General features: G+C 36.7%; 3 protein-coding genes across 3 annotated transcripts in view; 2 read left to right on the top strand and 1 right to left on the bottom strand.

Moving 5' to 3' along the window:
- Positions 1 to 14,028, bottom strand: part of LOC143187500 (uncharacterized) — a 64,731-nt gene that overhangs the window by 23,805 nt on the left and 26,898 nt on the right. The window lies entirely within an intron of this gene.
- LOC143187555 (uncharacterized) lies at positions 12,617 to 13,200 on the top strand. The gene is made up of 2 exons (XM_076391776.1): positions 12,617 to 13,098; positions 13,191 to 13,200. Exons 1-2 carry the CDS (start codon positions 12,617 to 12,619, stop codon positions 13,198 to 13,200), a joined length of 492 nt encoding a protein of 163 aa, XP_076247891.1.
- On the top strand, positions 13,205 to 13,960 carry LOC143187532 (uncharacterized). Its single transcript, XM_076391748.1, has one exon. The coding sequence runs from the start codon at positions 13,205 to 13,207 to the stop codon at positions 13,958 to 13,960; it is 756 nt and encodes a 251-aa protein (XP_076247863.1).

Raw genomic sequence — 14,028 nt, forward strand, 5'->3', positions numbered from 1 at the left:
TACGATCCAGCCCACTGTGCAGCGTCGTTCAGACCAGAGCCCCCTCCATCGACAGCCACAACGCAATCTGCCACGGATGAGGAGCCACCGTCCTGGAAAACAGAGGACCCCCCGCCACGCCCGAAAAATATTAAAATAAGGGCCGACTCAAATTTAATCGAGTGTACTTGTTTCTTTTTCTATACCCTCTTTCTCACCTTGTCCGAACCCCAGTTAGATCACTTCCTTTAAGCGATTCTAACACTGTCCATTACCTCTCCCCTACAATAGTCTTTTATTATGATAGTATTAGTCTTTATCATACGCTATTGTACGCTGTTATAGCTGAAGTGGCAAATCAGCTTCAAATAAGCAGATTATACCGTCCTTATTAATAGCACACACTCTCACACTTTATAAACTCGGGGTAGTGCCCCCCTTTTCTTATGAAGATTATATCAACGGTACGGACATGGACAGTATAGTACATACAGTCCCATTAACTCTATCAGAGCTAGATGTAGGAGATACAGGAAATTTCGAATAAGCATATGCCGGCTTGTTAAAGACATAGTTCTGGAAACCTCGTTTAGGCGCCGTCAGTGTCTAAGTCCACGATCAGTGGAGTCACTTGTTTGACGTATAAACAGACATAGCAACAATCTAATAAATTTTGGTATTCTATGTTCGACCATATCACTTTATCAGAATTTTGCTTGAGTATTGTATCATTGCCAGTTTTCCAAAGTTACTATTCTCATTTCTAAATTGATATTATATCACTTATTAATGTTTATAACTCACTATCCTACATTATTATGTCAACTTTTCCATTGTAATATCCAGAAGTTATCTGTTCGAAATATATTAGCTATTTGTTTACATCTGAAGATATCAATCTTATTTTCCTGTTTCTTTTTTTAAGCCTCCACTATTAATAATAATTCAATCTTAATAATGTGATCCATATGATAATAGAACTCGACAATTCAAAAATACCTCTTATCTCTTATAAGGTCTAAAATAAAATTCTTTTGTGTACTGTTATCCGTGCACTATGGCAATAATCAGAAAGTTCTATCGCTTGGACACTCATGCGCACGGGACGTTACACTGGAAAACGTTATCATTTAATATGTAGGTGTCTGAGGTACAATTATGTGAAAGAAAGCTTAAACTTCGATACAGCAATGTTACCTACCTTTTAATTACTTTTTAATTTCCTTTTTCAGCTGGACAGTAAAACACAAAGGTTTGGAAAATATTATTATGTATAAATTATACATACTTTCAAAACTAATGTCCTGTTGTGTGCGTTTTCTATCTTGTGAGATAGATTAACATACACTTCGCACACCGAATTAACCTTGTGCGAATACTTGGAAATTGATAGTGGACTGTATATAATGGTTGTTGGAGTGACTCAAAACTATTGTATGATATTGCTCTTTATTTTGGTCCTCGGACTGATTCGTAGCAACTTTAACGAATCTCGCTGCAGTGTCTTCAGATTTATGTGCTACGCTAGGGCATTTACAAATTATGCGTGAATATGATTGATAATTGGAAAAAAGAGGAGGTTGCCAGAATACAGAATTTAAACGTAGTGGGGCTGACAAAATTTAGCTAGAAGTGAGAATTTCTGGGTTTTTCCAATCGGTCATTCGAAGTTACCGACTGCATTCCCAAATGACCCACGCCGCTAACCCAAGGAGCACCTTGACTTTGAGTGAACATGTTGAAAACATAAAAATTGTGACTAAATTCAAACCCTGGTAACACGTGTCTATAGATAATAAACGAAAAATTTGGCAAGTAACGGTTCCTTGGACATTTATTACTGCTACGACAAAATAATGTAAGAGGGTTCGCTACGCGACATGTCCAATGTCAGTTTCCTGCTTTTTAATTCACAAACAGAAGTAAACAGGTTAAGGATATATTTGTAGCACTGGTTTATACTTATATAATTGGCACCAGTGCCACGTCACAAAACCGAATCTTTCCTGGGGCAAGAGGGGCCTTTTGTGCGCACGATCGGGAGTGTAAAGCGTTACTAATATTTATTTTACGCCCAAGCGACCTCGGTTACCTCGGCAACCTAGATGCGAGCATTGGCAGGAGACAGGGGCTAGACACTAGCGGAGTCACCAGAACGGTATCTTGCGGCGGATCTACGGAATTGGCGAGCGCCCAGAGTATTAGCCCCTCTAGAATTACACCGCCGGGAAGGGATTCCCGTGGCACAGGCTGAACACATTGCCGATGCCCTGAATTGCCCACAATATAGGAAATATTTTTTGCAGGCGCAAGGGCGGAACATAGTAAGTTCACACTAACAAGAGAACTACCCGAAGTGATAATCTCCGATTTTGATGCAACATTGTAGGTTGGTAGAGAAGCCAAAAATATTCGGCACTTATTTTTTCATTTCGGTTATATTCGATGTTAAAGGGGTGAAAACAGCCCTCAAAGTCGGAGGTGGAAAACATATTTGGTCTCCTATCTCGAAAACTATAAGGTGTAGAAAAAAAGTGTAAATTGGGCAATTACGTATTTTTTAGCAAGGAATCCATCTGAATAAATAGTTATTAAAAATACCTATTTGTTTAAACAATATATTGAAAAATGTCATACTCTTGTTAATTTTTCAGGTAAAATGTTAATCGATTTTCTCGTAAATTTATGTGTAGACACGATATGTCAAAATATAACATACAGATATTTTGGAATTTTGAATTTTTGCCTTATAAACAAAATAATTACATTCACAGTTTATCCGTGTTTTCTGTGGAAACGAGCCCTGAAACGAATTATTCCGGGAAAATTATATATTTGTATGATGTTTTCACCATTATGTTGCAATATATGTTGTAAATATTTCATTAAAACGTTAAAAACAAATGCACCGCTAATGATGATCAGCATGAACGCGGCGAAAAACTGTTGTCAGAAGCAAAAATTATAGACTTATTTGCATTGCTGTTTACGTTAGCTTGAAAGGTTCTTATTATTTCTTGAATTGTTCAGATTTCTATCACAGCTGAACTAATCAGGGGGTCGGAGCAGGTAACTGTCATAAAAAGGATAGAAGCTTAAAGCGTCAGTTATCTGTAACTCGCTCAAGACTTTAAGCCTACAAGTATGAGGGCAATTGGATCATAATCAAAGGCTAAATTTGTTTGGGCCTAATACCTTTTACGTTTGTAAAAATCTCTGAGGAGGACTGATTTCATTTTGAGATTTTCCAGTATGAGTGATGTTATTTCCTAGCTTGTTTATTTCTCATTTATGAAGGTGGAAGGCCCAAATTACTCACTACGCCCTCCCTACTTCAATGATTTTTGACGTATAAAACTATGCACTATGAATACCTTTTTCACATTTCCTTGTTGGACTTCTTTTAATGAACTATTTACAACATGTATTACAACATAATGGTGAAAACATCATACAAATATGTAATTTTCCTGGAATAATTCGTTTCAAGACTCGTTTCCACAGAAAACACAGATAAACTGTGAATGTAATTATTTTGTTTATAAGGCAAAAATTCAAAATTCCAAAATATCCGTATCTTGTATTTTGATATATAGTATCTACACATAAATTTACGAGACAATCGACTAACATTTTACCTGAGAATTTAAAAAAAATATGACAATTTTCAATATATAATTTAAATAAATAAGTATTTTTAAAAAAATATTTACTCAGATGGATTCGTTGCTAAAAGATACGTAATCGCCCAAGTAGTATATATATGGGGGTTCTGAACAGGCTGTCGACGGGGCTGACGTCACGGGGGGGGGGGGGGGGGGGGGGGGGGGGGGGACATCACACCTGATGACGTCGCCGGCTGATTACGGCACACCTGATGACGTCACGCCTGATGACGTCACGCATTGATATAGGTTGAAATCAATACAAAACTGTTTTACCGACAGAGAATTGATCGATAAACATGTGAATCTGTTTTAAAAACGAAAAAAATTGGTCGATAAAATGCAAATGGTTGTTCGGCAAGAACATCGTTGTCAGTTGATTCAGAGGTGTCATATGAACATAAGGTGTAATTGGTTATACAGGGTGTCCCAAACTAAGTGCGGGAGCCGGAAATGGGAAATTCCTAGGGTGATTCTAAACAACATTTTCCTTTGCAAAAATATCCTCCGAAGCTTTGTTATATATATATATATATATATATGTCGGAGAAATTGTTTCATCGCTCGTCTCGTCTGCCATGTCCTCCGTCTCCAGGAAATACACCCGTCAATCGTTCGAAGACCACTGAACCTCTCTCTGCTTCCTCCTTCCTGACCCTCTTCGAACTGTCTTACCTGCTCAGAATCCCTCTTCCAAAAAAAAAAAGAATTTTGAAACCGCCAACAAACCCTTAAACCTGTCGTTATGACCTCTCCGACACGGCCATTCTGACCGTGCCACACGTCCACGTGTGGGTTTAATCTAGAACAGTAAAGAAATAAACGCAGACACATTGTTCAAACTATCCAGAATGGGAACTTCTTTATTGCAGAGAAAAGAAGAAAAAAGGAATATTGGAATTTGCAATTATTTCATGTATCACACTATCCCGAAGGCTACACCTCGTCAAAAACAAGTACGTAAACAAAGAAGTTGATAATTGCGCTACATATCTTGGTCGCTTCTCTAGACATTCTTCAAGAGTCATCCCTGTGACCCTTAAACACATGAGTTTAGTCATCCCTGTGACCCTTAAGCACATGAGTTTAGTCATCCCTGTGACCCTTAAACACATGAGTTTAGTCATCCCTGTGACTATCAAATGTTCAATCGTAATCATCCCTGTGATTACCAGGTACCCAGGATTAGTCATCTTCGTGACCGTCCGGTACACAAGATTAGTCATCCCAGTGACTTATCAAATACGCAAACGTAATCATCTTTAAGATTACTAAACACATAAACATAGTCATCTCCGTGACTATTTAACACATAATGACCTCCGTGATTATATTAACTGTCATTATTTCATCCACAGCGCTCTTGCGGCTCATCCAAAAAACGGAGGCTAATGCCCGCGAGCTACGATTATCAGACAATCGGGGTATTTACTCCCTCGATTCTTCGTGGTCCGACCCTGTACAAATTTCAATGGGATCATGGCCTTTAGGCATAATTCTAATCCTATCATGAGCGTATTTGTAAGTACATTTCGAATTTAATGCCTTCAGCGTATATCTGTTACCATCAAGAATCTCGACAACTTGGAATGGGCCTTTATACTTCGGATCTAGCTTCGTTTGATCGCGTTCTTCATTTTCAATTAACACAAAATCACCGACAGAGAATTCCTTTAGTTTTGCCTTTGTAGAGTCAAATCTATTTTTATCGTATTGAGCTGATTGTTCAATACCTTTCACTGCTTCATCTCTAGTTATCGAAATGTCCACTTCTGCTTCCACATCTACGCTGTCGCTAGTCATTAAGGTCAATGGACGTGCTACTTTTCCTATCAGCATTTCTAAGGGACTCGCTTTTGTTACGCGATTTGTGGTACAATTAAGGGCCAACTGAATATCACCTAAAGCATCCTGCCACGATCGATCTTTACTAGTCTCTACGGTAGTCAACATTGATTTTAGAGTACCTATAATGCGTTCAACTTGTCCGTTCGCGCGACTGAACCCGGTCGCGACAAGATGCAAGTGAATGTTTTGACTCGCACAGAAATCCTTGAACTCCTTACTCGTCAAACATCTACCCTGATCCGCAATTATTCGTGTAGGCGCCCCGAACAACACTACACTATCTTTTACGGCCTTTATGCTGTTCTTAGAATCAATATTAATGGGATGATAGAGTAAGGTATACTTCGTGAATGCATCTACCAAGACAAACCAATATTCCTTTACGTCATTCTTGCCACTCAATTTTCCTGTTGCGTCTATATGTATTGTGTGCCATGGGACCGTCACTTTTGGGATGGGATGTAATTCGGCCTGAACCTTTCCTGAGCGAGATTTGGCTACCGTGCACGTGATACAGTTGTCTGTAAATTTTCTCACATACCGAGACATTCCTTCAAACCAATAATAATCGTAAGCCTTTTCTAACGTCTTTTCCCATCCTAAATGAATCAAAGACTAATGAATGTTATTAATAATTGACCGTCTGAGAGCACGTGGAACTATAGGGAGGCACTTAGTTCTCCCATTGCGTTGTATTTTTCGATACAGTATACCTGAGCGAAGTTCGTTAGTTCTCATAACATCGTCCTTCAATTGTCCGTTATTTATGTCCGAAATTATTTTCGCGATCTCGCTGTAGCGTTGTTGTTCCGCGAGAGGCCAATTACTCGAAAGATCAGCGATATCAACGCGTTTCTGTTGTATTTTGAGGGACGGTTGGTCATGTACGGATGGCAAGGAATTGCGTGATAAAAAATCTGCGTGTGCCATATGTTTTCCCTCTCTATAAACGATGTCAAAGTCAAATGACTGAAGATAGGCCCACCAGCGATGTACTCTCGGGGTTAGATCTACTTTGCTTTGAGCGGCTTTCAATGAATTACAATTCGTTACAACAATAAATTTTCGACCCTGCAGGTATTGTTGGAAATGCTTTACGGCGTTTACCACAGCCAAAGTCTCTAACTCATAAGAGTGATATTTTGACTCTGCTAAGGACGTTTGCTTACTAAAGTAAGCGACGGCATGACGTTTACCATCGACAATGTTGAACAAAATCGCGCCATAACCATCTGTACTCGCATCTGTGTGTAATTCTGTTGGATATCGGGGGTCGAAGATCATAAGCACGGGTTCACTAGTCAAAATTGAAATCACTTTTTGGCGAATTTCCTCATGATGAAGCTTCAAAATGAAGAGTTCTTTGCCGGAAGTGAGCTTGTATGGGGGTCCCATGAGGCGGGAAAAGCTAGGCACAAACTGACGGAAATAGGAGGCAAGACCAATAAATTGTCTAAGTTGTGTTACCGTCTGGGGAGGAGGCAAAGCAGTTAGTGCCTCTACCTTTCGTTTATTAGGTCTAATTTCGCCGGTAGAGACTTCATAACCCAAGAACTCTATCTTAGTCTTTAGAAAAGAACACTTTTTAAGGTTGAGTGAAAATCCGGCCTTTGTTAGAATTTCTAGAATTTTATCAAGCCTTTTTAGACCCTCTTCTATCGTACTTGATGTTATTAACACATCATCAACGTAAATGACCACATACGTGTGTGCTAGATCGCCCAGGGTCTTTGTGATCGCTCTTTGAAAGACGGATATCGCGTTACGTAGACCGAATGGCATCGTTAGGTACTCGTACTGACCATCAGGTGTTACAAATGCGGTTCGCTCAATAGAATTGGGATGAACCAGTATTAAATGAAATCCACTAGCACAATCTAATAGAGTGAAATAATTAGCACATTTAAGTCTTGATATTTGGTCAGAAATAAGTGGCAGCGGAAACCTATCGGAAACAGTGTTATTATTCAGTTCTCTGAAATCTATACACATACGATCTGATCCATCGCGCTTTCTAACTAGAAAGGCAGGACTTGCAAACGGAGAGCAACTACGTCTAATAATGTTCGCGTGTAAGAGTTCGTCTACCATTGCACGCATTACCTTTCTCTCTTCCGGTGAAAGGCGATAACTGCGTCTTTGCACGGTACGGTTCGGATCTATAAGTCGGATCTCTAATTCGCAATTATTTACACGAGTTTTCGGGAAGCCAGTTATGAAGAACTCGCGATAATTCTCTAATACCGCTGTTAGTTCGGATTTACTGTGTAATTGGATGTCTGTTTCTACTTGTTCAAGGTTATTCACCAGAAAATTACTAATACTACATTTGTTAACAATATTGACTTTTGACAGCGACAGGTTAGTCGCCGTGATGTGTACTTCGAATCCGTGACTAAGTATTTCATGCCCTACTATTACATCGTTATGCAAATACATGTAAGGCAAAACATGAAATAAAATCTCCATCGTGAATCCGTTGATCTCTACTTCACTTAAAATTTGAATAGTACTCTGAATACTTGTTTGGCCAATTCCAGTGAAGGAGACTACATTGTTATATCTCTTTCCACTGAATTTAGAGGCCACACTTTCTTTCACCAATGAACACTCCGCCCCGGAGTCGTAATGAAAACAGAAGGACTCACCAGAATGTCGGAGAGTTCCCGTAGTAGGTTTAACAGTACAAAGATCAACTCGCTTCTCACTTTGAGCCGCGGTCTTCCCCGCTTCTTTTATACAACGACTTGCGACATGTCCTGGAGTACCGCATTTGAAGCAGACCAACTGCTTAACGAATGGTTGTTTGCTACTTGCATTTGTCGTGAATGTTGATGTCTGCGTCCTTGGTTTCGTGTTTCTTCCCCTTGCTCGACAGCCGACGATTTATGGCCAAATCTCCCACAGCTATAGCACTTCACAGAAGATATATCCGAAATCTTTGCACGTTTAGTATCCGGCACCTCTTTTTCAGAATTGCTCCATCGCTTTATGAAGGAACACGCCTTCAACTCTTTCTGCAGTCGATTTCGTGACTTTGCGTCTGATGTAAATGCCAAACGTCGTACTCTCGGATCGAACTGGCTGACATGAGCCAAAACCGTCAACACTGCGATTTGTTCTACACTTTACTGCTTCCATCGATTCATGAGGGATGAAACCAAGCGACCGACATATGCTCCCAGGCATTCGCCCTCCTTTGGCTTGCTCGCATTTAAATTGATAAGAGTGGCTGCGGTAGTCTCCACATAATCAAACCGAGCAGTGAATAATTTCTTGAATTCCATCCAGGACATCCCAGGATATAATATTTGAGATAGCCACGTGGACGCACTTCCTTTCAGTGCTCGGCTTATAGTTACAATAAGTTGTCCTTTAAATTATATTATATAATATATAATAAATTATATATATATAATCATTTTAAGATTAATTTTAATATATAATATTATAATTATATAATTTATAATATTATATTTATAATATTATATTATATTTATAATATTATATTATATTTATTATATATTTATTATAAATATATATATATTATATATTAATATATTATAATATTATATATATATAATCATTTTAAGATTAAGAGTAAGATTAATACATATTTCGCATATTTAATTTTCTTAGGAGGCGATGCATTATCTTCGGTTGATTCGTTGATTGGCGTATAAGACACAGATTCATTATTTTCTTCGTAATATTGAGAACACATTTTGATTTAATTCTATTTATAACAACTGTATTCTGGTATACGATTAATAGTAATTAATACAATTTTTCGGTTCGAAATATTTCAAACACAATTAACACACACGTGGGACACGAAGTTTACAGATTGAACTTTATATTTTAGCACAACATTTAACGAATAACTCAGGCAAGTTCCCGTAAGAAATGTTTTCAGTTGGCTTCCGACCATTGCAAATATGCTTTACTCCTTCCACTTCTATTTGTTGTTATGAGCTACGTGAATGGCTCATCACATCAATTGGGAGGGGGAGACTTCCTACTCTGATTCGTATGACATATCGAGCGCGAACGATCCCCCCCCCCCCCCCCCCCCCCCCCCCCCCCATTGCCTCACCCATTGAATCCAGTTTCCCCTCCCTTACTTTACCATCAGAACAATTCGTCAACATGTTCTACATCAATCATAATTATACATTTAGCCAAATTGTATAATAGATGTCTAATATTTCGTCGTAATTGATTAGCAATACATCTATATATCACTTGCAATCTCATAATGTAATATGAAAAAATTTATCTTTAGTATTTATGTTCTTATAAATTGTATAAATGAATGTCTGATTCAATAACAGCTGATTAGTCATACATCTGCATTGTATTTAAAACCATTGCATAATACATGAAAAAAAGATGTAAGCATTGTATTTATACTGATACAGTAAGTGTTAAAATAATTTCTAAAAGGAATACATTTTTTTTTGCTTAAATAATTTTTAAATGCATTTGTAATATATTATATGATTTATTTAGTTTCTCGAATTGCGTGTGACTTCTCGTCAGCATAATGTCAGCATAATTTAAAATCATCAGAAATTTTATACGAACAAACAGATGCAACGTGATTGTGACATATGACACCAGTTTAAACTGTGATCAGAATATATAAAAGTAAAATAAAAGATTTGTGTGTAATGTGCTGTTACTTTCAAGAGTTAACAAATCATGGACATGGATGAATTTGTTCTTACTGAACACGAATTGCGGGAACAAGCCGTTCGTTTGAATTGTCTGGATGAATACATTGCATGGGAAGAACGTTGCAACCAATATCTTGAGTCATTGGAACAATATTGTCGAGTAAAGAAACGCCCTCGATTATCAATTGGTACTCAACAATCTCTGATTGCTCGAATTGCACAATTTGAAAGTTTTAAACCAGTGACGCGTACTTGTTTCATGCATGAAGGTGCAGGACATTCAAACAATGGTCTCTTGTGGCGCGAATTAGAAACTCCATTCGAAAATCGTGTATTGACAGGTGTTGTGATAAATTCAAATTATATCGATCCACGTAATTTCCTTCATGGTGCGAGAAGTATAGTGCTTTTATATGTACGACATGCATTGGTGAAGCACACTGCACTTAAAGTGAATACGATATTTAATGGAGAATTTATAGCAGGTGATAAATGTGAAAGGAAAAGCTTAAATACCAAAAACTGTGAATTATTTCACGCATCGGATCTTGAGGAGTGGTATGAACGATGTATTGTTGAATGTACAATAACATTGTTGGAAGAATTTCAGGAACGTGATAGTGGATGGGCATTGTCGCGAATACTGAATTTAATAATCAATTTAAACAAGTATAATCCGATGCATGTTGGATGTCATTTCAAGCTACCGCGAGAAATACTGCTTAAAAAAGCAGTAATTTCTGTAAAATCCTATGACGGTGCATGTTTCGCATGGGCTGTGGTAGCCGCTTTGTATCCAGCTAAACAGTATACATCTCAGCAAAGTTCATACCCATATTATAGAACAGTGCTTAATTTTAAAAATATCGAATTTCCAATATCCATGAATGATATTAAAAAGTTTGAAACGCTGAATAATATCTCTGTGAATGTATTCAGCATCGAATAAAACATCAAGAAAACAAAGAAGGATCTGAAGCAAATCATCGTTCCATTACATCTCACTAATCAGAAGAGGGATAGACATGTGAATTTGTTGTACATAGAGAATGATGGAATAGGACACTTTGCATAGATAAAAAATTTGTCTCGACTTGTTGGCACACAATTAAGCAAACATAAAGAAAAGAAGTTCATCTGTGATCGGTATGTATAAACGTGTAAGAACATTAAGATTTTAATTTTATGAAGAATAAAAGATTATATATGAATACTTTTACAGATGCTTACACTTCTTCAATTCCCATGAAAGGTTAGATGCTCATCAGAATGATTGTCAGAATATGAATAAATGCACTGTTCTGCTACCCAGCGAGGACGATAAATGGCTCAAATTTAACAATTATTGCAGAAAGGATCGGGTTCCGTTTGTGGTTTATGCAGACCTCGAGTGTGTTTTAGAAAAAATTAAGGATAGTGTCGAAGATGAATGTATATCGCATGCATATCAACATCATAGGGTAATTCAGTGTTGGATATTATGTGCATTGTTCTTATGATACATCATTATCATCATATCAATATCGTCGCGATATAGACTGCGTTTCATGGTTTATTCAAGAATTAAAGAATTTAGCACAGACTGTTAAATCTATATTATCTAATAATATCTTTATGGTGCACCTAACGAAAGAGCAGTGGGGTGAATTTCACAATGCTATACATTGCCATATTTATGAGAAACCATTCGATATCAACGAAACACGTGTGCGAGATCATTGTCATTTAACAGGGCGCTATAGAGGTTCTGCACATGTTGATTGTAATATAAATTATAAAAATTCATTCCATATCCCGATAGTCTTTCACAATTTATCTGGATATGATTCGCATTTTATCATCATGGAATTAGCTAACGCATTTGAAGGTTACATTGATTTACTACCTATAACCAAAGAAAAGTATATTTCGTTTACAAAACATGTAAAAGATGTAACAGAAGAAGAATTAGGTTGTCGAAATTATATAAAATTACGATTTATCGATTCGTATAAATTTTTAAATACTAGTCTTGATAAATTAGCGTCTTTTCTCAGTAAAGATAAGCTAAAAATTTTATACTCTAATTTTCAAATGTTATCCAAAGAAAAATTTGATTTATTGACGCGAAAGGGTGTCTTTCCATATGAATACATTGATTGCTTTGAGAAATTAGAAGATTCACGTTTACCATCGCGGGAATCTTTTTATAGTTCGCTGACTGATGAAATAGTATCCGAAAGCGATTACGCACACGCTGAGAACATATGGCATTCTTTCGAGATTAAAACTTTAGGTAAATACAGCGATTTGTATTTAAAAACAGATATTTTTGAAAATTTCCGTGAAAGTTGTATCAATAGTTATGGTCTAGATCCAGCTCACTATTACACATTACCAGGTTTTACATGGGATGCTATGTTAAAGCATACTAAAGTTAATTTTGAATTGCTCACTGACATCGATATGGTTTTGTTTATCGAGCGGGGTATACGTGGTGGCTTGAGTCAATGTTCTGGGAGATATGCGCAAGCCAATAATAAGTATATGTCATCCTATGATCCATTGAAATCATCATCGTATCTCATGTACTTTGATATAAACAACTTATTTGGATGGGCAATGTGTCAACCATTACCATATGCAGGATTTCAATGGATCGATAGTGTTGAAAATTTTGATGTATCTTCAATTGCAATTGATTCATCGATAGGTTATATTCTTGAAGTTGATATAGAATATCCACAACATCTACATGATAATCATGCTGATCTACCGTTTTGTCCAACACGTACCAAACACCCTGGTAAAAAACAGGATAAGTTATTGGCTACATTATACGATAAGGAGCGTTACGTTATACATTATCGCAACTTACAACAGTGTATTCATCATGGTCTCCGCATTACAAAGATACACCGCATTCTCCAATTTAATCAATCACCATGGCTTCGCGATTATATAGAACTCAATACTCAAGTTCGAACACATGGATCAAATGATTTTGAAAAAAATTTCTATAAATTAATGAACAATGCAGTATTTGGTAAAACAATGGAAAATGTTCGAAATCATGTTGATGTAAAACTTCTGACAAAATGGGATGGAAGATTTGGTGTAGAGGCAATGATCTCAAAACCTAACTTTCATAGCAGAAGTATTTTTTCAGAAAATTTAATTGCAATTGAATTGCGTAAACTTATGGTTAAATTCAACAAACCAATTTACGTTGGTATGGCCATTCTAGACATATCAAAAACATGTTTGTACAAATTCCACTACGATTATATGTATCCATTACACCAACGAAATTGTAAAATTATGTATACTGACACAGACAGTTTAATTTATTATATTCAATGTGAAGATGTTTATGAGATGATGAAACGTGATATCCATAGATTCGACACCAGCGATTATCCAATAGACAATGTATATGGTATACCGCTAGTCAATAAGAAAGTGCCTGGTTTGATGAAAGATGAAAACAGTGGTTCAATAATGACTGATTTCATTGGACTTAGAGCAAAGATGCATGCGTTGAAAGTGTTTGGTAAAAAAGATGTGAAAAAGTTGAAAGGTGTTAAAAACAATGTTGTAGCGAAAATGATAAATTTCGATGATTACAAGCATTGTTTACGTAATGCATTTGAAATAACTCGTTGTCAGTCATGCATAAGGTCTAAATTGCATAAGGTATATACTATAACAGAATTGAAAATTGCTCTCAGTCCATATGATGATAAGCGATATATTATAGCTGATTCAAATGATACACTACCTTGGGGGCATTATAAAATAACATTGTAAAGGATAGAAGTTTCACAATAATAGATTGAAATTATTTTATGAAAATTGATTTATTTGCATTTTTTTTT

This window comes from Calliopsis andreniformis, unplaced genomic scaffold, assembly GCF_051401765.1.
Source record: "Calliopsis andreniformis isolate RMS-2024a unplaced genomic scaffold, iyCalAndr_principal scaffold0048, whole genome shotgun sequence".
Classification (NCBI taxonomy): Eukaryota; Metazoa; Arthropoda; class Insecta; order Hymenoptera; family Andrenidae; genus Calliopsis; species Calliopsis andreniformis.